Genomic DNA, 24875 nt, shown 5'->3' on the forward strand with positions numbered 1-24875 from the left:
TCTTTCCCCTCTTCATAAATTGAAGAAAGTCCAGGGTACTCCGACCTCTGAAATGGAGTAAAACCCATCTCTAAGGCAGAAGGAGCCAAACTTGTCGTTATTGGACGAGAAAACGTTGATGTCGTCGACGCCGATGTAACAGGCTTCGAAGGCACCGAAAAAACTGGAAGGGGTCTCGAAGAACTCGAGAGGATCGGGATCCTACTCTAGGGCATCGACGACGGTCTTGGCGTCGTGCCGGAGGCCCTTGAAATCACCGTTGGCTGTGGAGTGGTCTTGGTCCTCTCTTTCATCGGCGTCGAGTCGATCGACCGATGCGTCGAGGAACCCTTCGACAACAGCGTTGATGGCGCCGATCCGTGCGTCGAAGGAATCTTCGACGACAGCGTCGAATACAGTGTCTTCTTACCCGATGGCTCATGGCGCTCTCGGGTGGAATGTTTTGCCGGGTGCTGCGACTCGCGGCGTTTTGATTTTTTGGGTTTTTCACCCGGGGTATCACCCTCTGCTTTCTTCGAGGGGGTTGAGGCCGCGTTCTCGAAGACGCTTAACATTTTCTTTCTGAATTCCTCCCACTCAGCTTGAGAACTGTGTTTAGTGGGACAGGAGACCCGTTCTGGGGACACAGAAGACGACGAGGAATGGGACCTTCGACGGCTCTTTTTTGAGTGTCTTGATCTCGACGAATGGTGGGAGCTTCTTCGAGATCTAGAATGGGAATGTTTTCGACGGCGAGGAGACGAATGCCTCGACTCAGCCGATAAAACTTTCGAGGAGGTTTTGGCTGACTTACCTCTCTCGAGCTTCCCCTTGCGCTCCTTCAAGGCATTCGCCGTCATGGACATGCAGTCCTCACACTCCGAACAATGGTGCTCGGATCCCAAGCACCATAAGCAGATCCTGTGTGGATCCGTTAGACATTTTTTTACCGCAGTCTCGACATTTCTTGAAGCCGGATCGCGGCGTCGTCGGTTCTGATGAAGAAGCCATCGAGAACGATAAGGTATATTCAAGTAGAAATAGATAGTGATCCTGACTGAACTGAGCAACGAGATTCCGAGGCCCCACGAAGCGCGGAAAAACGGAACTGATCAACGGATGCAGCGCGTGGCTATTTATGGGCATGGTGACGTCGGCGCCGATACGGTGACCGTCGAAGGACATCGACTCGGCGGACATCGACGCACAGCGCCCTCTATGGAAAAAACTTCCGAGGCCAGCAAGCTGGAAATGTATTATCAAAGATAAGGAATACGTCGGAGGACACAATCCCTTCAAAGATAGGTTACTGCCCACACATTGTGATTCCCAGGTCTACATTTTCCCAGTCCATTCCTCGTTTCAAAATCATTCCTCTTCCCGCTCCTACCTGCAAGGCAAAAAACCTTGGGGTTATCTTCGACTCCACACTCTCCTTCTCTCCTCATATATCTGACATCTCAAAGAAGTCACACTACCAGCTGCACCTCCTCGGAGGTATTCTTCCCTTCCTCTCCTTCCCCCAGAAGCTCACTGTCTCCCGAGCCCTGGTTCTCTCTAAGCTGGACTACTGTAACAGCCTCTATCTTAATCTGCCTGCCTCCACTCTCCGCCCTCTGCAACTCATCCAGAACAGAACTGCGAAACTTGTCCTTGGCCTCAAGCCCAAGGACTGCATCTCTCCAGGACTGAAATCTCTACACTGGCTCCCAGTGGCTGGGACGATAACGTTCAAAACCCTCTGCATTGTCCACAAGGTCTTCTGGGGCCTAACTACCTTCAACTCTCTCTTCCTAAATATCTTCCTTCCCGAGCCCTTCGCTCATCCGTCTCCAACTCCCTCAGGGTCAGCCGCTTCTCGAAGCAACGAGCTGGGGGTAGTTCTCTCTCCGCTGCAGGGGCCTTCCTCTGGAACAGCCTTCCTGCCTCCCTGAAACTTGAGGAGAACCATCTCCAGTTCCGGAAGCACCTCAAAACCTTCCTCTTTGCTTCTGCTTTCTCTCTCCCACTCCCCTGCTAATTCTTTGCTGAAACTGCACTGAATCTACAACTGGGCCGCTCTCACCGACCCCGGTCCTGGGCCCAGCCACTCTCCACTTGCACTGCCTCCCTGGCAACCCCTGCACTGCGGGACTGTCTCTGTATCCCTACAGCCCCCCCTTCCCAGCACTTATCTGCACTTACCTTGCACTTGCCACCAGCTGGCCCCTTACTATTTTACTTACCTTGTACTGCACTTCCCCCCCTCCCCTTCCCCTTCCCCTTTCTCCCTTCCCCCTACACTTGCGCGATCTGAATGACACCTGGCCTAGTAGGATCGTTGTCTGTCTTCCCCTTGTTCCCCCCCTTCCTGCCTCGTCGCGCCTTGAAACACTTGTGTATAGGCGCGTTACAAATGCCATATCATATCAATGAAGTAAATGACCATACAAGAGACCACGTCATAGGGGGCTTATTACAGAAAAAGCTTAAAATACGTGGACTTAATCGCATTGATAGGTATGCGTCGCTTGAGTGTTCAGCTCTCCCATGTAACAGACCTTGTTTAAGGTCTCACTAGAGACGCAGATCATGTGTCCCCAAACAACCTTTTTGCCTCTGAGGGTTAGAGTGCCCAAAAACTCCACTGGTCGTAGGCAGCATTTTGTGAATGATTTTAGTGGGGTAACAGCCTGTCATCCGGTGTGTCCATGCCAAGGTCTCATACAATGATAAAGGTTTGATATTTTTTTCTATGGATCCTATTGGTACTCAATAATGTGCATGCAGTGTTGTAATATTCCATTTGTTCCAAGAAGTATGATCTACAATGCAGACAATATTAGTATTTATATTTTTGGGAGAATGTAAAGAACTGGTATCATAGGCTTTTCCTACGCCCAAACCAGGTTTTAATGGTTTTTGGGGCCCGAGAGCCCCAAATGGCAAATGCTAAATGCTGCAGTGTTTGTGCCTAAATCTGCCTTCCCATTTGGGGCTCTCGGGGCCCCCCGTGGAGAGCCAGAGAGCCCCAAATGGGGAAGCAGATTTAGGCACAAACACAACCGTGTTGTGTTTCTGCCTGCCTTGGCTTTCACTTTGGGTCTCCGGTGCTCCCCTGGGGGAGCACCGGAGACCCAAAGTGATAGCCACAGCAGGCAGAAACACAACACAGTTGTGTTTACATGCCGCGGTGTTTCTCCCTACAGCTGATTTCCCATTTGGGGCTCTCGGGCTCCGAGCCGGAGAAGCCTGAGAAACTTGGAAAGAAAAACCGCAGCGTTTTCAAAAACAACGTTGTATTTATGTTTGCGGTCGCTTCAAAAGCGACCGCAAACATAAATACAACTTTTTTAAAGCTGCGGTTTTATTTCTATGTTTTCCGGGCTCCTCCAGCCCGGAAAACTTAGGAAAAAACCACAGCTAGTGCTTATTTTTTTTTTTTTTTAAATAAATAGCACTTACCGAGATTCAGCTGCAGCTTTCCTGCTCTGGTCTCCGGTCCGCGTCCTCCGAGTCCCGGCACCAATGAAGGAAAAGCCACCCAGCGGTAGCTTTTGTTTACTACAGCTGGCTGGCTTTTCCTTCATTAGTGTCGCAAAAGCCAGCACAGGCGGGCATCCATTTCACAAAATGGATGCGCCCATGTGCTTGCTTTTGCGAATTTTGAGCTTGAATAGCTCAAACTTTTCCATAGGAAGTTTTAAAAAAAATAGTGCTAGTATTTTTTTTTTATATTGCCTATCTATTTTGTAAATAAAATTTGTTACTGGACTATCCCTTTAAGGGAGGTGGAGGAGCAAAGTGCTTGAGTAGGGAGGTATTTACGAAGAGAGAGTTGGAGGTATTGGGGCCCCTTAAGGCCTTGTGGACAACGCAGATGGTCTCGAACTTAATCCTTGCAGCCACTGGGAGCAAATACAGAGATTTCAGAGCTGGAGAGATACAATCCCTGGGCTTGAAGCCAAGGACAAGTCTTGCAGTCCTGTTCTGGATGAGTTGCAGAGGGCAGAGAGTAGAAGCAGGCAGATTTACAAAGAGGCTGTTGCAGTAGTCCAGCCTAGAGAGAACCAGAGCTCTAGAGACAGTGAGCTCCCGGGAGAAGGAAAGTAAGAATACCTCTGAGGAGGAGCAGTTGGTAGTTGGACTTCTTAGAGACGTCAGAGATGTGAGGAGAAAATGAGAGTGGAGTCTAAATGGCCCTGAGGTTCTTAGCCTCACAGGTGGGAGAATGAAGAGGGCCAAGTGAGGCCGGCCAGGGAGCGACAGGAAAGGAGGGTACAGGTGTGCCGATGAGGAGAATCTCCGTCTTACTAGTATTCAAGTAGAGATCGTTGCCTGCAGACAGAGATGAGAGAAGGAGAGATGGCAGAAGGGAGTTTGAAAACAAGCTGAGTCATCCGCAGAGCACAAAGTTGGAGCAGAGAGCGGCAATGCAGTGGGAGAGAGGTGACAGGTACTGGTTGAACAGCCAGGGAGAGAGGTTAGACCCCTGGGGAACACAAAGGTAGATGGAGAAAAGGAAGGCCCCAAGTTGGACCTGGGAGGGTCGGTCAGAGAGGAACAAGGTCAGGCATGCCAGGGCCTGATCAGCGATACCCAGGTTATCACAATGACGATTGAGCAGGTTGGCATGGTTGACCGTGTCAAAAGCAAAAGAGATAGATTAAGATGCGCACAGAGGGGAGATTAGAATCAAGGTTAGAGAGCAGGTCTTCACCGATGTTCAGGAGAGCAGTTTATGTGCTTCTGGCTGCTCTGAAGCCAGACTGATGGTCATGAGACAACCAACAGATTCAGTGTGAAGATTAAGCTGGAAGATGGGCAGCTTTTCCAGGAGTTTACCCAGGAAAGGAGTGATGGAGATCGGGCGATAGTTAGCCAGGCAGGAGGGGGTCAGCTAAGGGTTTCTTGAAAAGAGGGTGCACAAGAGTGCTTCAGAGAGGAAGGGAAGGCTGCAGTGGTGGAGGAGTGGTTGCAGATGTCAGCCAGGGCAGGAGCGAGGTGGTCAATGTGGTCGTTGATGGTTTTGGAAGAACCTATTTTGACAAGACTTTCATAGTTCAGACTCATCTAGAAACCTTGTCATGGGAGAACATAGTAAAGGAAGAGAAAGAGGGAGGAGAGGTGCTACATTATCACTACAACTCAAAGATAGATTCACACAATTAGGACTAGTTGATGTGTGGCGAGTTAAGAGTGGAAAGAAGGCCGGATTTACATTTCATTCACATATCCACAAAACTCAATCATGGATAGATTACATTTGAGTTTTGTCTAGAACGATAGGACGGCTCCAGAAAGTCGCTCTGGGATCAATTGAGCTTTCGGATCATGCACCCCTGGAGATAACCGACTATGACAACTAGGAATAGGGGGCTCTGGAACTGGGTATTGCCAGAGTTGATTTTAATGAACACTCTCTTTGCGGGAGAGCTAGAGGATAGAATTCCGGCTTATTTTAGAGAAAATTTGATTATAGATACCTCCCCAGGGACCTAATCGGACGCTTTTAAAGCAGTCAATGCTCAGAAGGAGAAGATGAGTAGACTCAAAGAAGAATTAGAGACAATTAAAGACTATTATGCCAAAAAATGAGTAATCTCCCTACAAGGGGGGACACAGAAAAAGTATAGAGCCATAGGGGGACAATTAGAACTATTAAGAGCAAAAAGACTAAACAATATTATATGGAAGGAAATAAAGCATGTCAGTTTTTAGCATGTCAATTAAGAGAGGATAACTACCCAAACAATCTTGCAAATTAAAGAAAAGGAAAGAGGGGACAGATACAGAGGTAATCAGAGGCTCTTCAGATAGACTACAGGAGAACTCTTTGAATACATATTTAAAGGAAGTAACTCTACCGAAATTATCGAATTCGGATAGGGAGGAGCTAGAGGAGGACATCACAGAAGAGGAAGTTCTCCCAGGTATTAAAAGCTTTTGCCAAAAAAGGCCCCAGGACCAGACGACTTCACAGCTGGGTTCTATAATAAATATCAACTAATTTTAGGTCAGCACTTAATATACTTATACAACTCGTTTGAAAAGACAGGATGCATTACAGCACCCATGAATGAGGCGAAACTAGTGATATTCCCCAAGTAGGGCAAGAATCCGCACACTGTGCGTCATATCGCCCGATAGCATTGATTAATATCAATGCTAAACTATTTATCAAAATACTGGCCGTACGTATGGAGTATAAACTCCATATGTTAATTAACCCTGTCCTAGCGGGCTTTACAAAACACTTGTCAAACCTTTGATAATTCGAGGAGGGTATGTCATTTAATTGAGAAAGTAGAAAAGCCAGGAATTTCTGCGGTACATTTTGCACTCGACGCCGAAAAGGCGTTTGATTGCATAGAATGGCCATTTCTCTTCCAAACAAGGAGGAAAAAGGGTTTTGGTGAACCATTTCTTCATAGGATACAGAAACTATCAATCGACCAGCCATCTGTGTATCTATTGATGTGCAAGTGTCAGGTAAAATGAGCTTGGAACGAGGAATAAAACAGGGATGTCCATTATCCCCCTTATAATATGCGATATACCTAGAACCATTTCTGCAACGTATACAGGAAACAATGGTTGAAGGGATCCATTTTGGGGGTTGGAACACAAAATAATGGCATTCGCTGATGATATTTTGTTAGCTATCTCAGACCCAGTAGTTTCTCTGAAGGCGATCTCTGTGGAGCTGGCAATATTTGGGGCGGTCTCAGAACTGAAGATTAATTTCCATAAATCTGAATTACTCAACCTACCACTAACAAGTGACACAATAGAGGAAATACATGGCTGTGCCCAATTCTTGTGGGCAGAAGAGAAAATTAAATACTTCGGGGTCTATATAACGAAGTCTGTGGCCACATTATATGAGGCGGATTACCCTGGATTGCTTAAAACTATGAGAGAGGGAATCTACGAAAGGTGGGATCCTCTTTACACATCATGGCTAAGGCGCATGGCCTCGATAAAAATGGTGACCTTACCGCGATTAATTTAATACTTCCAGGCACTGCTGATTTCGATTCCCAGGAGCTTCTTCAAAACGCTCAACCACATTGTATCAGCCTTCATATGGCATAATAAAAGACTGAGGGTGGCATTACGAACCCTAATGGCACCAAGACAGAGGGTTATGGCCTTCCCGGACTTTACAATTACTAGGTGGGCCCAGCTGAGAGCCCTAAAACAATGGTTTTCAGGAGATGATAGAAAATTTTGGGTAGACATGGATAGAGCAGTAGTGGGTGGTTTACTAGAGGAGGTGTTCTGGCTACCGGAGACCGATCGCCCTAGGAGTATGAAGGTCTTGTGAATAACCGCACTTGTGGGTTAAGTGTGGGATGAAGCACTATGACAAAAGCGCACATCAACTATTCTGGGGCCCTTCACACCTATATAGGATAACTCTGTTTACTCCCAGGATGGGAAGACTAGCATTTGGAAAATCGAGGGACGTGGGTTGCACAAGTCTTAAGGATCTGATGCAGGATCAAAAAAATCAATACGTTTGAGCAATGTAAACAGTCCTTTGCTCTAACGGAAAATGATCGGCTTAGCCATCTCCAACTGCGACATTGGGTTTCTCACTCTCTTAATAAAGCTCAGGCAGGCAGACAACTCACTATGTTCGAGAAATACATCACGTCCCACACAGGGGCTACGCATTTCATTCTGGCATTTTACTCTTTACTTTCCAAAGGGGTATCCCGGGAAAAGTGGGTTTATATGGATAAGTGGGAGGGCACGCTGAATGGGAGAGGCTCTGGCGAAATATTCTGAAACTAACACGTTCAATTCAATTAAGAGAAATCTGATATAAAAATCTCACACACTGGCATTATACACCGGCGAGCTTTTCTGCGATGTTTAAAGGGAACCCTGCAAGACTGCTGGCGGAAATGTAAAGGACAAGGGGACTGGCTCCACATCTGGTGGCCCTGCCCAGTCTTAAAACCATTCTGGGGCCAAGTAAACCAAACATTAAAGAACGTGGTGGGGGCAAATATATAGTTGGAGACAGGTGATTGTCTTGGGTTTATGGCAACAAGATACTGTTCCACGAGACCCGGGACACCAAAAAACGTATGGTATTATCATTGACGGCCCTTTTGGTGATTGCAAGAAACTTGAAAAAAGAAACTGCCCCATCCCATCATGAAGTGTTTTTTATACTGTGGCATGTCTTGGCGATGGAATGAGTAACGTATGATACACAAAAGGGAAGACAACAAATTTAGACAGGATTGGGGAGTTTTGTTGCACTACATGAAGGATGATTATCGGATTCGTCTGTGCCCTCAAAATATTTGGATTTTGGACATTGTTTATTACCTCTTTTATGTACTGTTGGTGGAGGGTGGGGGAAGGAGGGTGGGGGGCTACGGTGAAGGGGGAGCGGGGGTAATGTTATGAAAGAATTTGAGCCGCCAATAAATACATTTTTGAAAAAAACATTTTATATGAATACCCTCTAGAGAATATATTTAATAAAATACTTACACTGCCATCTCTATCTGGTGATCCTCTGAAATATAAAAAGATATGCATCATTAAAAATCTGGACAGTTGGGTGTTGAAAAATGCATTGAAGAAAGACTCAAACCAATTTTAAATTACTGAATGCAGACACATTCATCTATGCAAACAATGCCAAAATAGAACTTTTCCATTATTCCAACAGCAGACATTCCAAGATGGACAATTAGAAAATAATGTGTTTGGTTATTCTAGGTGTTTATGTGTTTCGCTCATTAAGACAAGTTTAACATTCTTAATATGAAATATACTGAAAACGATTGGAAAAACATTGCAAAAATGTCAAAAGCAAATGATGCATTTCATTTCTTACTTAAAAAAAATAGCGCCTTGTGGCAAAAAACAAAACAAAAGAACAGCACCTGCATGCCCACCAACCTTGAAGACATTGTTTTCCCCCCTCTGGTCGAGCAGTTAGCTGTCGGCAATGGATGCTGAGGCTCTAGCAAAACTCACACCCGACTATGCAAAGTCCATGGACATCGAAAGATATAGGGTGAAAGAAAAAGGGAGAGGAAGTGCTAGAGAAATCGAGTGAGCGGGAGAAAGACTGGGACCGAATGAGCACGCTCTGAATCAGCATATGATACGCCAGTGACTGCTAGTCCATAAAGGACTGTTAATATCAACTTGCATACATGACATGCAAGACTACTGGAATAATGTCATCGGTTTATTCTTCACTATATGCACAGCATTGGCGGACGGACTAGATTTCAAAATATGCTGTCAACATCTGACATTTTGTATAAGCTTCGTATAAAATGAAGGATTCATATTAAGATCATCATGTAGTGGGCTGCAAAGGTGATCTGTATATGTGCACACCATGAGCACCCAACAAATCCCTGCCTTGGTTGTCACTGGGAATTCTAAGCAGTTTGTGAATGTTTAGAGTTTGTCTGTTTGTCCAGCTAACTAGATTTATTTTAACCTCTCCCCATCAACATGCCTTTGTTCCTCTCTGGGGATTCATGAGTCTGCTCATTCACTGCCCCCTCAGCTAGTTTTACCTGCACAGCTAAATTTACATTTTTGAGTTGTATTTTCCCTCCAATTGGTAAAAGTCACTAAAAGGAGCTATAGAAGGATTGATAAGCACCGAGAATTTTCATTTTGTGATTATGACCCACATTTCTGCTCCCACTCCTGCGCCATGAAGCCTGCGGGCTCTGGCGCAATATAAATGGTCAAATGAACAGATCAAATCACTTTTTAACAGTGGCAAAGGAAAAACCTCCATATAGATATATGTATGCTAGACGTTAAGCTTTACTCTCTCTGAACTGTCAGGGTGAGAACAAAAAAGCTGTCAGCTACAGCTAACTAACTCCAAACAAGACGAGGACCTGCCTAAACAGAATGTTTGAGAATGGATACCTAAAATAAAACACAGACTTATTACGTGAAAAATATTGGCCTTAGTTACAACTCAATAAAATGTACGTTTTGCCAGGAAGCAATTTTGGCAGTATTTCAATTAGCTTTACCTGCAGCAGTAGCACAACCATCAAAAATGTAAATTGAGCCAGTGGTAAAACAAAGACCACAGTGAAAACTCATTTTTCAGTATTTCGTGCATTTAAGGAAATAAAGTGAGAAATAAAAATTAACTCTTGATTGTAAGAAATACTGCCTGGCGTAACATTTTAGTGTCGGGCACAGAGTTTCTTCTGTTTGGGAACACACCAGGCCTACAATTTGCTTAGCAGCAGCTGATTCTAGTGTGCCCCTTTTCAGGAAGAGCTATGTATGATCTCATCAGTGGTAGTCCATCAGCACTTTTCATTTCAGCAAAAGGAATTTCTGTAGAGAAAGACATTATCATCATTGAGAATGATTTTGCTAGGGTGTAATCCAGCACTATGCCACTATCCGCTAACCCAGATTTGTTTACCTTTACATAGTCTCTAACAGCTATGCTGAGGAGCCACCTCAACATTCTTACATTTAAAGCTGGTCTCTAACAGAAAACAAATGTGCTCCATGCAGAGGACCTCCTGCTTTATACCTCCAATTTGGCACACCCTCAAAATCTTGTTGCTTAAAGAGAACTGTGCTCTCATGTACAAAACCCTCCCATAGCAGTTTCAGTAAGTATCTATGTTTTATCTTCTAAATGAATGATCTTGCCGTAGATATTGTTTGTAACGGATTCCAGGTTTATTCGCTTTTTAAACATCTGAAGCCAAGCAGACACGTATCAACCATTATGGTCTTTTTCAAGGCTCTACGAAATGTGTACACTATCAGTTACAACAGATTTGCCATCTCTGGATAGATAACATCACATATGGTTGGACTTTGATGTAATCAAAGTTGCAACATATCAACACCAATGGTCAAATAACAAGAGACACAGTGCATCAATGCAAAAGGTTAAAAAAAAGTAACATGAATTGTCATGGTGTGAGACATGGGCAACAACAGAGAGAAGAAAAAAACAATGTTAGCACCATGTGACTATCAAACATGTCTGCTTTATATTGTCAGAATCTGGCATCCCACTTACAGTGAGATAGCATTCCTCAGGGTCTTTATATGGTGTTGATAAATAAATCATGGAGAATTCGGCCACAGAATCTGGAGTTGAACCGAAGATCAGGAATACATTGTACAGCTTGGTGACACCTGATGTCAGAATGGGGTTAACGGTCTTAAAAAATGTCCGATACTCAGCAGGTAATGAATTGCTTGGTTTACTTCCATTGAAATGATTGGTGCCTCCAGAATCGTGCTCTTCCCTGCAAAGCGCAAAGGTATGGGAGACCAATGGTTGCCAAAAAGTTTGGTTTGATATACATTACTTTGAAAGAATGTGTCTATTATAGCTAGCTCATTTTCATTTTACAAAGTTATACTCTGCACCAACATATTTTTCAAAAATGAAATTCTGTGCAGCTAAAGCTTGTAGCTTGGCCACCAAATATTTACTGGCTTTGTTTCTTTTCACATAGTAATATTGTGGTGGGTCGGAAGGAGTCGTCTGACACGGAGTACATGATTCAATATCTTTTATTAAATTATAAGTAGAATTCCTAACTTTCCCGATTACTAAAGGGAATACCCTACCTATCTAAAGAAACTAAATGTGCTCATCAGTATGTCCAAGGGAAGAATGTCCTCTGTCCAAACTAACTACCTGGCCCTGCCACTATATTTAACTTAAATAGGCCAAGAGAATGTCTCATCTTCGCCTGGTCTTTCTTCTCTTCCAATAGGCTTGTCATTTACAGTCTCTGGTGCAGACATTTCTGGACCCAATCTTCTTGTATAGTCTGAGATCCTCTTGTAGTTCTTCACGGTTAGTCTTGGCTTTTGTACTCTGTGGTCCTATATTTTAGAATATCTTCCCTTCAGATACTTTCTCACATTCTTGTAATCACTTGTATACTCTGTCTTTCCATTCCGGCTTTCCAGAGGTAGGTTTATCTTGAGCCCTTTTCTAGGCTTTCTTCGTCATAACTTCTCCGTCTTAAAATGGGCCTCATTATGACCTTGCCGGTCCAGAAACAAAGGTGCCGGTAAGCTTACTGGCACCTTTGTTTCCAGACCGCCATATTAAAGGTCTGCTTGCCGGAGCCGCTGTGCTAGACAGGTCTGACCCAGCCAGGCACATCAGCCACGGTAGGCAGACCGGTTACGGAAGCACCAGCACAGTTAGCACCAGTGCTTCAGTTTCCCCTCTCCCATAGAGTCCTTTTCGGACTCTATGGGAATAGGGATTTACATTTTACCGGCGTCCGGCTTTCAGGTGCCGGTAAATATTCATGGTCCGGTGGCAACCCGCCGGTAGCACCGACAGGGTTACCGCCAAACTCGTAATGAGGCCCAATGGTTCTTATCTTGATCTTCAAGAGTTTTATATCCCATCTCGGATTACATGTCAGGGGCCGAAATGTAGCTTTGTTGACCAGGAGCAAAAAGCAGCTCCAAGGGTATCGGGCATTCTCTCCTCTCCCCCCCCCCCACCCGTTAGGCAGGAGCTACGTCTGGGGAACCAGGAGCTAACAGTGCATAGCCAATCTAACTGGTGCTTAAGATGCAAACTTTTCCATTATATATTATCCAAAATGCTTTAAATGTCTTTTAGATGTGTCATTTATTTTCTTTTATACACATTCCCAAATCTACACAGTTAATATTACATAGCTATGTTTGTATGACAGCACTTGCCTGGGGAGGCACAAGCAGCTCCTGGTAGCTCTTGGTTTAAAGCAAACTAGGCTCCCCGTGGCTAAAACCAGAAGCTAAATAGCTCCCAGCTCTTGGCAAATTCGAACCTGACATGTTTCTCCGTTAGACTTTCTCCGGTCTTCAATTCTGAGGCAATAGGGTTTTTTCCCCTTCCTCCCAGGAAACTTGTTTCCAGTCTCTGTGCATTCCCCAACTGGATTGCTTAAATCCCTCTTGGATACGTTGGTCACTTCGATTCTTAATGCATTTCTCCTGGATGTCTTGTCCTAAGCACTGGGACGAGTTTCTCTTCTCATAACCACCCTCTTCCCTCCTCTGGTTATTCATTGACTCCAATTACCAAGTCTTAACATTATTTCCTCGTCCTTATGACTGGGATGAGTTTCAATGGATCTATAATAGGGCCCCAGCTGCTTCCCACTTCTTCCTGTTCCCCCGCTACTTCTCTCTCTCCAACGGGGACAGGGCTCGGCTCTCGCTTGCTCATTCTTCTCGCTCTTCGGTTTCCCATTCCCGGTTCCCTTTCAAGCTATCCACGCTTCCCATACTGGTGGTCTCGGCATGGTTGTTCAGGCGTCCTGCCCACCAAGATGCAGTTGTGGTCCCGCCACCACCAGGTAGCTTGTTCCCATCACAATGCTTTCTTTGCATCTACAGGGCCTTCGACATCTCGTACTAGCGGTTGCTGCTTCACTGACAGTAGCAGGCTCTGCAGCTTGACTTGCTCCATCACCACAAGGGGTAATGTCAGAGGGCTTCCTCTGCACACACAGCTCTTTCTCCCCTTCTCTCATACTCGTCACAGTTAAATACATGTCTCCTGTTAAACAGACTTTTACAAATCAATTTCTTTTTGCATTGCCTTCAGCCAAAGGTAAAAAAGCCACATTATTTGTTCTAACAGGTAGTCCCATATATGCAGCTATAGAAGATGGCCTAGGGAGTTCCGCATATGAATGGGTCCCCTTGTCCCCCAAAGGATGAGTCTCTCCCGAAGAGGTCCCACTTGCCTCGACCCCTAGGGAGGGTCCTTCACAGCGGGCTCACCTTAGCGTCACAGTAGGAGCTCTCCCTTGGGGAGAAGGGACCGATATCTGTGATTTGCCTCAGTATACAGTGGGGACTGGTAGATTTCTGCGTCATGTAGGTTTCTAGTTTTGCCAAGCGTAATTCCCTCAGGCTCTTTAGACAACCCCTACCCTTGTGTTCTGTTTTGCAAAAAACAAAATCTTCCTCAAAGAGTTTCTGTTGTAAGTCGCTGCATTTAATAAAAGCTAATCATTCCCTATACCACCGCTTTAACAGCATCCCATACAGCAAGTTAGTCTACCTCCCCTGCATCATTATCTTTAAAGAAGTCAATGTCTCTGAAATATGGGGTGGGGGGGTCTCATTATCGGACCTCTCAAGAGAAAATCGTTCAGTCACCAAGGATTCCACTTAGCAGTTATTGGAACTCCCATATCTATACCTATTCAAACCGGGGCATGATCAGAGAATATACTTTGGAATATCTCAATACAACCAATTTTGGGGGTTAATGTGCTAGTGACCAGGATCAGATCGAATATTGAGTACCCTTATGAACCACTGAGTATAATGTAAAATGCCCACCCCCCCCCCTCCCTCTGCATTGCTGGAAGAAAACACATATGCCCAACAGAGAAAAATCACTTTGCATTTGTGCCGCTGCTTGATAAATTCTACTAGCCATTAGGAAAGGTGGCAGAGTTTATTAATTTACACATTTATAACGCACCTTAGGCCCGGAGGCAAACTGCGCTAACTGAACCCAGTAAAACACATGAAGAATAAAACAAAATACATTTCTTTTTTAAAAGATAGATGCCACACTAAAATAAAAACACAGCTAAAACAAGACAAGAAATCAAGCAAGAATGTAACGTAAGTAAAACTAAAAAAGCAGAATTAAAATGGGTAAAGCCTAGGTAAAGAAAGAAATTTAAAATGTCTTCTTAAAAGGTGCAAGAGAGGTCTCAGACGGTAAGTGGGAAGGCAAACTGTTCCTGAGATCTGGTGCAGAAAAGTTCAAAGCACATCTGCCTGCTCTCTCCAGTTTAAAACGCGGCACAGAAAGCAGATTGCTATGGCTTGATCCTAAAAGCCTAGCATGCTGTTTTACACTCAGTCTCTGCTTAAGGTAGTCTCTGCTTAAGATAGTCTGGATTCTTACCAAACAGGCATTTCTGCATGAGGGTGAGTAACCTAAACTTTAGCCACTCTCATAAGCAGCCAGTGCAAGACCCTTCTGCCCGTGGTAATTTGATCTTGGTGCTTTAAGCAAGCCACGGTCCTCACTGCGTTGTTCTGCACTACTTGCCACTTTGCAAGATTCTTTTGAGAGGTCCCGCCAAGAAGGCTACCACAATAATCCAAAGTTGCTCCTACAATTGCATGAACCAAGATTGAAGAGTTACTCTGATATGCAATATCGAATCGGCCAAAAAACATCAGATAATATGCGGAGGAGGAAGTCCCGAAATTCATTTGATCTTTCGTGGACAATGTAGTCTCAATAAAGACACCCAAGGTTTAAACCTTTGGGAGCACCTCGACTGGACAACCAGCTATGGAAAAACACTTCTAAGATGCTGGGAGTTTATGCAATCTTTGTTGTCTACCGACGAGAAAGAACTCGGCCCATTGTGTACCATACAATGCTGAAAGAGATCAAAGAAAGTATTGATCAAAGCAGCATCAGAAATATAATTGCCTGACAAATTAAACATCTGTGTATCGTCAGAATAATTTGTGTAAAGGACATCTTTCTCATCAAGTATCACAAACCGCGGTTTCATAAAAAACTTTAAAAAGTGTGGGAGAGGCACGATCCCTGTGGAACACCATACAGGAGCTCAGATGGACTTGCTGCCACTTCACAACTGAAAACTCGTGCTGTTCTGTCCGATAAAAAAGAGAAGATCCAATCGGCAGCAGACCTTGATAACAATGCCTCTTGAAAATAATGTTAAAATCCACCAAATCAAAAGCTGCCGAAACATCTGGTACTAAAAGCATAGAAACAGGTCTCTGATCCATATTAAGGGATTGACTGGATTTCATATTCCAGAGGGCACATTCTGTACTGTGATAGGCTCGAAAGCCTGACTGCCTAGGGCCAAGAAAGGTATGCTCCTCCAGGTGAGTCTGGATCCGTCACTGTCTACATTTTAAAAGAAATGGCACATTTGTAATGGATCCATAATTTGTTGCCATATTAGAACCAGTGAAGCTTTGGGTAAAGCAGTGATCGAAGCTTGCTTAGTAGCAGTTGGAACATAAGCCGCTTGAAAAGAAGCATTAATGAAGTCCAAAGTGCACGAGCAAGACTTAACGCACACTTTTTTTTATAACCATAGATGGACAGGCGTCACCTGGGCAACTAGTAGGTTAAAATTCTGCAATACATCCACCATGTCGAATTTTGCCATTTCCCTAAACTGAAACAGTGGTGTTTTTAACATGGGAGTGGAGTAATCCATTCCCAGGTGCCGGTACTGTGAGAAACACATGGTGACACAAGTAAGACACAGTTCAAGAGTGTTTATTTGAACAATGAAACTAGTATGCGAATTGGAAAAACACCTAACCTAATCCTAAATCTAAGATGAGGACAGGCGTCGACCATCAAATAAAAATCAAGGCAGTACCAGTGGTGTCAAAGTCCAATAAAAATGGCCTATACCAAGAAACCTATTGCAAAACCTTACAACTACTACAAAAGGGAGTGTGGGATAGTTCAAGAAAAGAAAGAAGTGTTCTCAAAATGATAAATCAGGAGGCGGTGGCTTGGGTCTCCCTTCCCCATGTTTTGGGCACTGGGTAAGGTGGAGCACAGTACAGTATCAGGCTTCTCTATTATAAGACTACAGTTCCAATGGCAGTTCTCAGGACCGTCGATGGCCAAGTCTCGTTTCATCAGAAAGTCTCTTGTCTTCAGGGCCTGCATAACAAAGTTCCTTTAACAAATGAAAGTGCTTTTCCAAAGTTCACAGTGGATGACGGCTTTACCCCTGGGTCCCCCTCTTTGGGCCGACCTTTCTCAATCGTATTCCCTGATTTTATATCAGTTACTTTCTTTATATCAGATCCTTTCTTTAGGTTTGGATGATAGCTTTAGCCCTGGATCTCCCTCCGCCCTGCTCTGGCCCACTCTTGACTGCTAGTACTTGGGCAATAGCTTCATCGCTTATTCTTTTCTTATTAACTTCGGTGATAGCTTAACTTCTTGGACCGCCCTTGCTCGGGCTTGGATCTCTCTCGACTGCCATCCCATGGGCGCCTGCTTCACCCCTGGATCTCCTTCTGCTGGGCTCGGACCTTTTCTCGACTGTCAGTGTTGAGTTTAGCGTTAAATAAAGGTGTTCCTGGCTCAGCCCTGATCTACCCAGGTAGATACACAATAATATAATAGCACAATGTATATTGTACATAGTGTTATAAGTAAAGCGTGTCCCGTTTTGTTTTGAGAAACTAATCCGAAGATCCCGTCCTGATGTGCATTAAAAGCTTGGGGGCAAAATACTTTTTGACCCAGACCGCATATTAGAATAATGTCTTTCTTTACACAGGGGTACCACCATGAATGGTTGCGATTCCAGTCACCCTGCTCATTGTGCTACTATATTATAGTGTTGAGTTTAGCTACACCCCGGATCTCCCTCGTCCGGCCTCGGACCCTTTTACCATGCAGGATTCACTTCCCTTTGCGTTCATGCCATTTCACAAATCAAAGTCTTTTGAATGTACAGGGATTTTGCTCGACCCTCACGTATGACCACTGAGTTCCTTTGCTGGCCTTCCTATGGCATCCTGGCTTCTGTAGTTTCTCAATATGGGGCGCGACCAGAGTCGAGTTAGAACCCACGTGGTAGCGTTTTCCCTCTGCAGCTTGTCTACCACTAACACTTTCAACAGTTCCTCTTAAAGTTCATCAGGTTTGTTTCACCACTTGCCACCTTGCGATTCTCACTCTACACAGCCCAGTCTCATCGATACTCCCTGCCACTCAGCAGCTGTGATGAACTGCTTGGCTTTCATCTTCTTTGGAGACAAGGCCGTTACCACGGCGGGCGTGGGAGTCTTCTGCGCTGCCTTACTTATCAACCTAGGTGGCCCGTGTACCGTTGACATCTGCAGCAGGACACTTGTGCTATTGTTCACAGTCTTAGATTCTCCTCCACAAAGGTTCTGCGGGCCGGGGGTGAAAAGGGCAAGGTCACTTCTCTCCTCGCCACCCTCACGCTTTCCGCCGCCTTACTCCTTCTGTACTGCTGCTTGGTAGCCATCTTGTCGTGATGTCTGCTTGGTTCACCTTTCTCGCCTTGCTCGTACTGCACTCTCAAGCTCCACCTTTTATCCCTGTGTGTGATCACGATTAATTGCCTGACTCTGCCTGGCCCTCGGGTCGGGCCATGTCGGGAATACAGGTTCAACATTAGTCTGTGTCTATTGTATGATGCAAAAGTGTTGTACAACTGACAGGAATGACCGGGATGGAGAACCGAGCAGAAGGGTTCGTCGGAATGGTGGTGCTCCGATCCTGCGGATTGGGATGTCAGAAAATGATAATCAGGAGGACAGGATTCGTAGGTTTTGCGGGGTAAATAGGGATGGTCACAGTCGCGAAATGAACCAAGGGGAGTGTGGGCATCGTAGTGTTTTGTCAATACAGTATGCTAGGGTTTCAGGAAAGAATTAGAGGGATGTGTATGAGAATGATGGGGAACATTCGGAGAGGGAATATTCGAATGGTGACCGGAAAAACAGGGATTCTGGGAAATATGCTTTTTTGGTGTAACCAGGTTTGAGACCTTAGAGTATTGACTACGTCTGGAGGGGTTGTAGGATTTGGGCCGGAGAGATCCAACAGGAGGAAGGGAGACAGATCCAATACAGCCCATGAAAGCCTCAGAAATCTCACCCTTCTCTCCTTCTCCGGCACAATACTGCGTCTTACCTGGGGCATTTCTCAAAGTTCAACCCCAGGCTCCCCTATCTAGGTGATCCTCACCCACTGGTCCACCCCCAGGAAAGGATTGAACAGCGACGGCCATGTCCTGGCCACCTGAATAAGGGATCTTACTGGGAGAATACTCAGGTTTCTTCCACTACACAAGACTTTTTGGCATCAATAGCCATCTTTAGCCCCATAACTTTGTCAAACAGAGCTGGTTGTATCCCGATACACCATTCCTGACCCTTAACCACCTGTTCCTCTGGCACAAAAAACCTGACCTTTCGAATTCTTTCAAAATTAGAAACAACGCTTTAGTATCAGAGATAGTATTACGAATGCGTTCATCAAAGTCATTTATTTTTCTTCGCCTGAATAGCTTTTTTATAATGGGATAGCACCCTGTTATAAATGTTACACAATCAGCGACTTCTGTTATAATCTATAAACTCTGTTCGTTTTTGGCATTAATGGCCCGTAAGTCCTGGAAATACCAGGACTTTACAGTAGCTGTCCTAAAAGTGCATTTGCACGTCCTTGGTGGGGCAGGGCAGATATGAAGCACTGATAATTTACAAAGTTATCTGGCGAGGAATCAGACAGTAAATTCTTCAAAGGTTCCAGAAAGGACACTATAAAAAGGAAGGTGTCATTTTACTTAGGCTACGTTTAACCACCAAAGCTCTAGGCAGATATGTGTAGGGTTGTAAATCACAAGCAGAGAGCACAAAATGTATATAAATATTATCTAACCATGGGTCAAGGACACAGTTAAAAACCTGCATGCATACTATCAACACCTTCAGCAAATTGGCCTAGCGTCGCACTAACGTCCTTAAAGAAGGTGTCTTTGTGCTTCATTTGGGGAATATGAGACAAGTGTGATAAGTTGGACCTTTAAATTACCTTTAACCAATACATGCTTTGAAGGACGGCTCAGCATTTTATGGCAAGGTAAAACCCTAACCATTCAGGCTGATTAAATTGAGATAAAGGGAAGCCATCATCCCTATGCCACCCATTTGCACGCCATCTGTCGTCCTGCCAAAACCACTGCTATCCAAGGAGGATTTCCTTTCTGTACCTACTTGCTGTCTGGATGCTGTGGTAAGTCAGACTTTAACAGACATTTTTTTGCCAGAGAAAAAGAAAGACTATTCTGGCCTCATTTCAAAAGGAGGTTTTCTTTCTGAATCTACACGCAAAATAATATGATATATTATTTGTATCGCGCTCATACACAAGTGTTTCAGAGCGTGGAAAGGGTGCTGGTTAGGATGTCTCAGTATGTCAAATTAATAAAAAAAACTGTTCTCTATCCAAAAGCCTAAACTACGCTGAGTCTTATCCCTACCATTAACAAAAAGGATCACCATAAACGGGACCAAGCCAGGTCTAGTCAGGGCATTATACTAAATACAGGAAGTGGTGGCTGGCTTCTGACTCCCCACCCAAATGGGTCTCTGGTTTCTTCAACACAACTTCCCCAAAAGGATGGTTCCATGGTCAGGGTTGCAAAGATCAGATTTGACCCTTTGATCCTTCATTTCCACCTTGTATAGCAGTCTCTGCCCCTTTGCGTCAGCTCATGATTACTCATTCTTAAATTAGAGTGTCTCCCACCTAGGTTTGAGGGACTCCTTCCTTCTCCCTGCCTGGGAGACTTGTTGCCCATACCTTGCCTCTGGGTTTTGCTTCTCGCACCCAACCTTGGTGTTCAGTTTCACACCCTTTATTGCAAACAGACTCCTTGCCACGTCTTGGACTATCTGGCTTCTCGCACCACTTTGGATATTTGGTTTCTTTGCTCCATTTTCGGCTATCTGGTGGCTCAGCCCTTCTTGGGCTATTCGGTTTCTCACCACTTCTTGGGGTATACGGTTTCTTACCCCAGTTTGAAGAATGGCCGGGTTGCCAGCCATGCTCGCAACAGTACTTCACTGTTGGTTTTAGCAGGTGCTGGTCGACCACTGTGCGGTCACGTCTCTTTTCAGTTTGGGGAGTTCAAGCTTCTTCAGCCCTCAGCCTGGTTATGGGCAATAGCACTCTGCAGGCTCTCGCTTCTCCGCTCTTCACGTTGTGTGCATGCTGCTGCTTCCTGGCTCCACCTAAGAGGGGGACATTTCTGTAACGCTCACCTGATTCCCGTAGAAGCGCCGGTCTTGACTGGGCGTATACCGTATCTTCAAAGGTGATGTGTAACACACGGCTGGCTCTTTGGGCTGGACCTCTGTGCACTGTATGTCTGACGCGAAGGGTAAGATGTCTGCAGATAGAAAATATGGGATTAAGGAACTGGGTTATTGAATGTCTCTCTCTTCTTCCCTTTCTCTTCTCCTGTAGAGCCCCAAAGGTTAACCCTCTCACCTTAGGTAAGTGAACGCCGTGCTCTCCATCTGCCTCGGGGCAGGGTGCTGTAACCAGTTTCTTCACTGGATAAGGGGAGCAGGCCTCTTGACTTCAGAGGACTGCTGTCCGTCGTTTACTGCACGAACGGTAAGTTTCGAGTAATTCTAATGTCTTTAAAGTCTTTAGTAATGATGTTTCTTGTTTTGCAGGGTTCCGGCGATGGCGGATGACGGGCTGAAGTGAGTTGAAGATGGAGCCCGTGTGATGAATAGAAGCGCCTGGAAGCACGTAAGTAAGCGCTTGTTGCCTGCTTCACGATGCGCTCTGTCTTTTTATTTTGCAGGTACTAGTTCGGAGCGGCTGCAGGGTGCCGGAATACCCACTGGGTTAGATGTGGAAAGGAGTAATGGCACGTGAGTATTAAAGATCCCCAATGTCTTTAAACGCACCTTGTTTTGTCTTTCCGATGCAGGATGCAGCGCCGAAGGCCTCCGGAGCGTGCGAAGAGTTGGTAAGCTTTTGTCTTTCAGATGCCGGAATGCAGTGTGAAGACCTCCGGAGCGCACGAAGAGTAGGTAAGCCTTTGTCTTTCAGATGCCGGAATGCAGCGCGAGGCGTTGGTGACAGCCGATGGACCAGGTAAGTGAAGAGCTGTCACTGAAGACCGTAATGCTAACCTGTTCTTTCTTGTCTTTATAGGTGTTGCTGAAGACTGGATTCAGGATGGTAAGCCTTTTTCCTTAGGCCCAGGATCAGATGCAGAAGACACGATGAGCGTTCTGCTGCAGAGGATGCAGAATAACGCAAAGCAAGATTCATCCATCGGGTGTGGTTTAAATAGCCTCCTGTAGTGCTTAAGTGTCTCCTTCCACAGCCACGCCTAGGTAAGAAAAGAGTTCCTGCTTTCCAGAAGAGTTCCAGTGTTCTGAATCTAGGGAGTGGCTCCTGCCCCACCCAACAGGAAAAGTAGTTCCAAACAGAAGAGGATCAGAGGCTCAACTGGCAGGCAAGTAAGCAGCATGGTCTGCTGCAGGTAAGTCCACCCAAGCATTATGAGCCCGGCGCTTCCAGCGCTGGGACTGGGCAGATTTATGAGCCTGGTGCCACTGGCGCCAGGACTGGGTCCAAAAGGTCCCAATTGGGACTGGTTGGCACTCGGAACCTGGGTTATGGATCTGCTTCCAAGGGAGTTGGGAAGGAACAAGTTACTTACCTGTAACTGTTGTTCTCCAGCATGGGTCTGGCATGGATTCACATGCTCATGAATATTCCCCGTCGTCAGGCTGGGAATCCTCGGTAAAGAAAAAACCAGTATCAGTTTCGTTTCTGATCTGTCTTTCGTAGTAATAACCAATCACTGGTCTCTGCGTCATACTGACCACAGCCAATGACTGCCCTCTACCTAAGCACCGCCTCTGGCAGCCATCTTCAGATTTGGAAGCACGTGAAGTGGCAGTATGACCAAGTGAAGAGCCGCAGAGGGGTAGGCGGGAGGGTTCGCATGTGAATCCATGCCAGACCCATGCTGGAGAACAACAGTTACAGGTAAGTAACTTGTTCCTTCTCCAGCATGGGGTCTGGCATGGATTCACATGCTCATGAATAAAGAATACATAGCAGTACACACATGCACAACCACGGGAGGTGGCAAAGGCTCAACATTAGGCATCACATCAACTCAACATTAAGCATCTTACCTCCTCACCAGGCTCACCTCAGGCGAACAGGTTGCGCAGCACTGCTTGGCCGACCCTGGACTCCTCCCTGGAATCCCGGTCGACGCAGTAGAATTTCGTGAAGGTGTGCGTCGACCTCCACGTAGCAGCCCTGCATATATCCAGCAGGGGCACACCAGATAGGAACGCCGTGGTAGCTGCGATCGCTCTGGTGGAATGGGCTCTCGGACGGCCAGGCAGCGGTCGGTTTGCCAACCGGTGACAGCACATGATACAGCCGGAGAGCCATCTGGAGATGGAAGCCTTCGAGAGAGCCTTCCCCTGATTGACAGGTCCAAAGTTCACAAAGAGTTGTGACGTCTTCCGAAAACCCTTCGTGCGGTCCACGTAGAACTTCAGCGCTCTAGCTACATCCAGCGAGTGCAAAGTCCTCTCAGCCGGCGACGAAGGCGACGGGAAGAACACAGGTAACACCAAGGGTTTGTTGAGATGGAAGTCCGACGGTACCTTGGGCATGAAGGAGGGGTGCGTCCTGAGCACTACCCTCGTGTCGTGGAAAGTCAAGTACGGGGCCTTGCAGGAAAGGGCCTGGATCTCTCCCACTCGTCGTGCGGAGGTGATGGCCACAAGAAAAGCTGTTTTCCACGATAGAAACTTCAACGGGGCCGAGTGCAGAGGCTCGAACGGAGGTCCCATGAGCTTGGTCAGCACCACGTTGAGCTCCCACGCCGGGGCCGGAGCCTTCACCGGCGGGAACGATCTGAACAGTCCCTTCATGAACTCTTTCACCAGACGATGAGACCACAAGGACGTCCGCCCCGTGGTTCTGGTGTATCGGGAGATCGCAGCAAGATGAATCTTGATGGACGCGTGTGCCAGACCAGCTTTGGCCAGCGTCAGCAGGTACGGCAGTACTTGGGGAGCCGTAATCCGTAGAGGGTTAATCTTCTGTGCGTGGCACCAGACAGAGAACCTCTTCCATTTGTGTCCGTAGCATTTAAGAGTCGAGGACGCCCTGGCCTTTGCAAGAACCTCTCTGCAATCGGCCGGTATGTTGTATCCTCCAAACTCTAGCGCTGCAGGAGCCAGGCCTGCAAGTTCAGCGACTTCGGGTCGTGGTGGAGGATGGCGCCTCCTTCCCTGGAGAGTAGATCCGCGTCCGCCGGCAGCTTGATCGGCGGGGACGCTGACAAGTCCAGAAGGTCCGGGAACCATATCTGCCTCGGCCACGCAGGTGCGACGAGGATCATCCTGCACCGTGACCTCTTGAGCTGGTTGACGAGCCGGATTAGCAGAGGCAAGGGAGGGAACGCGTAGAGGAACAGGCCCTCCCAGGGGAACGAGAAAGCATCGCCCATGCTCCTCGTCTGGGGAAACCTGCTGGCGAACCTCCGGCACTTGGTGTTCGTCGCCGTCGCGAACAGGTCGATCTGGGGTGTGCCCCACCGTCGGAAGAGGCGATCCACCAGATCCTGCCGTAGTTCCCACTCGTGGCACGAGCGCAGCTCCCTGCTGAGTGAGTCGGCGATGGTGTTTTTTATCCCTGCCAGATGAAACGGCACCAGAAAAATCCCTTGGGCGACGGCCCAATGCCACAGGTCCTGCGCCTCCTTGGACAGCGCTGGGGACCTGGTTCCGCCCTGTTTCCTGATGTAAAACATGGTGGTGGTGTTGTCGGTGAAGATCCTCACCACCTTGCCCTTGAGGGACGGAAGGAAGGACCCGAGGGCCCAAAACACTGCACGGAGCTCCAGGACGTTGATATGCAGGGACTTCTCCGTCGGGAGCCAGAGTCCCCTTGCGTGCAGATTTTCGGTGTGCGCTCCCCACCCTTCCAGGGAGGCATCCGTGGTCACAGTTTCCTGGTGGGCTGGGGTCTGGAAGTCCATGCCCGCCGTCAGATGCGCGCGGGTGCCCCACCACCGTATCGCTCGTCGGAAACTCTCGTCGAGCTTGATCCTTTCCTCGAAGCTGCCAGTCGTCTGGATCCAGCGCGCATCCAGGAATTCTTGCAACGGGCGCATCCGGAGCCTGCACATGGGAATGAGGTAGATGCAGGAAGACATCATCCCGAGGAGGGACTTGATGGACCTCACTTTGGCCGCGTCGGCCACCAACATCCGTTGCACCTTGCCCAAGATGGTCCTGGTCCTCTCCTCCGACGG

At 46.5% G+C, this 24875-nt stretch overlaps 1 protein-coding gene across 11 annotated transcripts in view; it reads right to left on the bottom strand.

Moving 5' to 3' along the window:
* The window catches only part of SGIP1 (SH3GL interacting endocytic adaptor 1), a 1655639-nt gene that overhangs the window by 1321821 nt on the left and 308943 nt on the right, over positions 1-24875 (bottom strand). For all 11 annotated transcript variants that reach the window (XM_069641969.1, XM_069641968.1, XM_069641966.1 and 8 more), the window contains exon 3: positions 8476-8500. In XM_069641969.1, coding sequence (XP_069498070.1) covers positions 8476-8500 — 25 coding nt within the window. The remainder of the gene's footprint in view (positions 1-8475; positions 8501-24875) is intronic.

Source organism: Ambystoma mexicanum, chromosome 1q (assembly GCF_040938575.1).
Source record: "Ambystoma mexicanum isolate Mex_15411 chromosome 1q, UKY_AmexF1_1, whole genome shotgun sequence".
In the NCBI taxonomy this organism is placed as follows: domain Eukaryota; kingdom Metazoa; phylum Chordata; class Amphibia; order Caudata; family Ambystomatidae; genus Ambystoma; species Ambystoma mexicanum.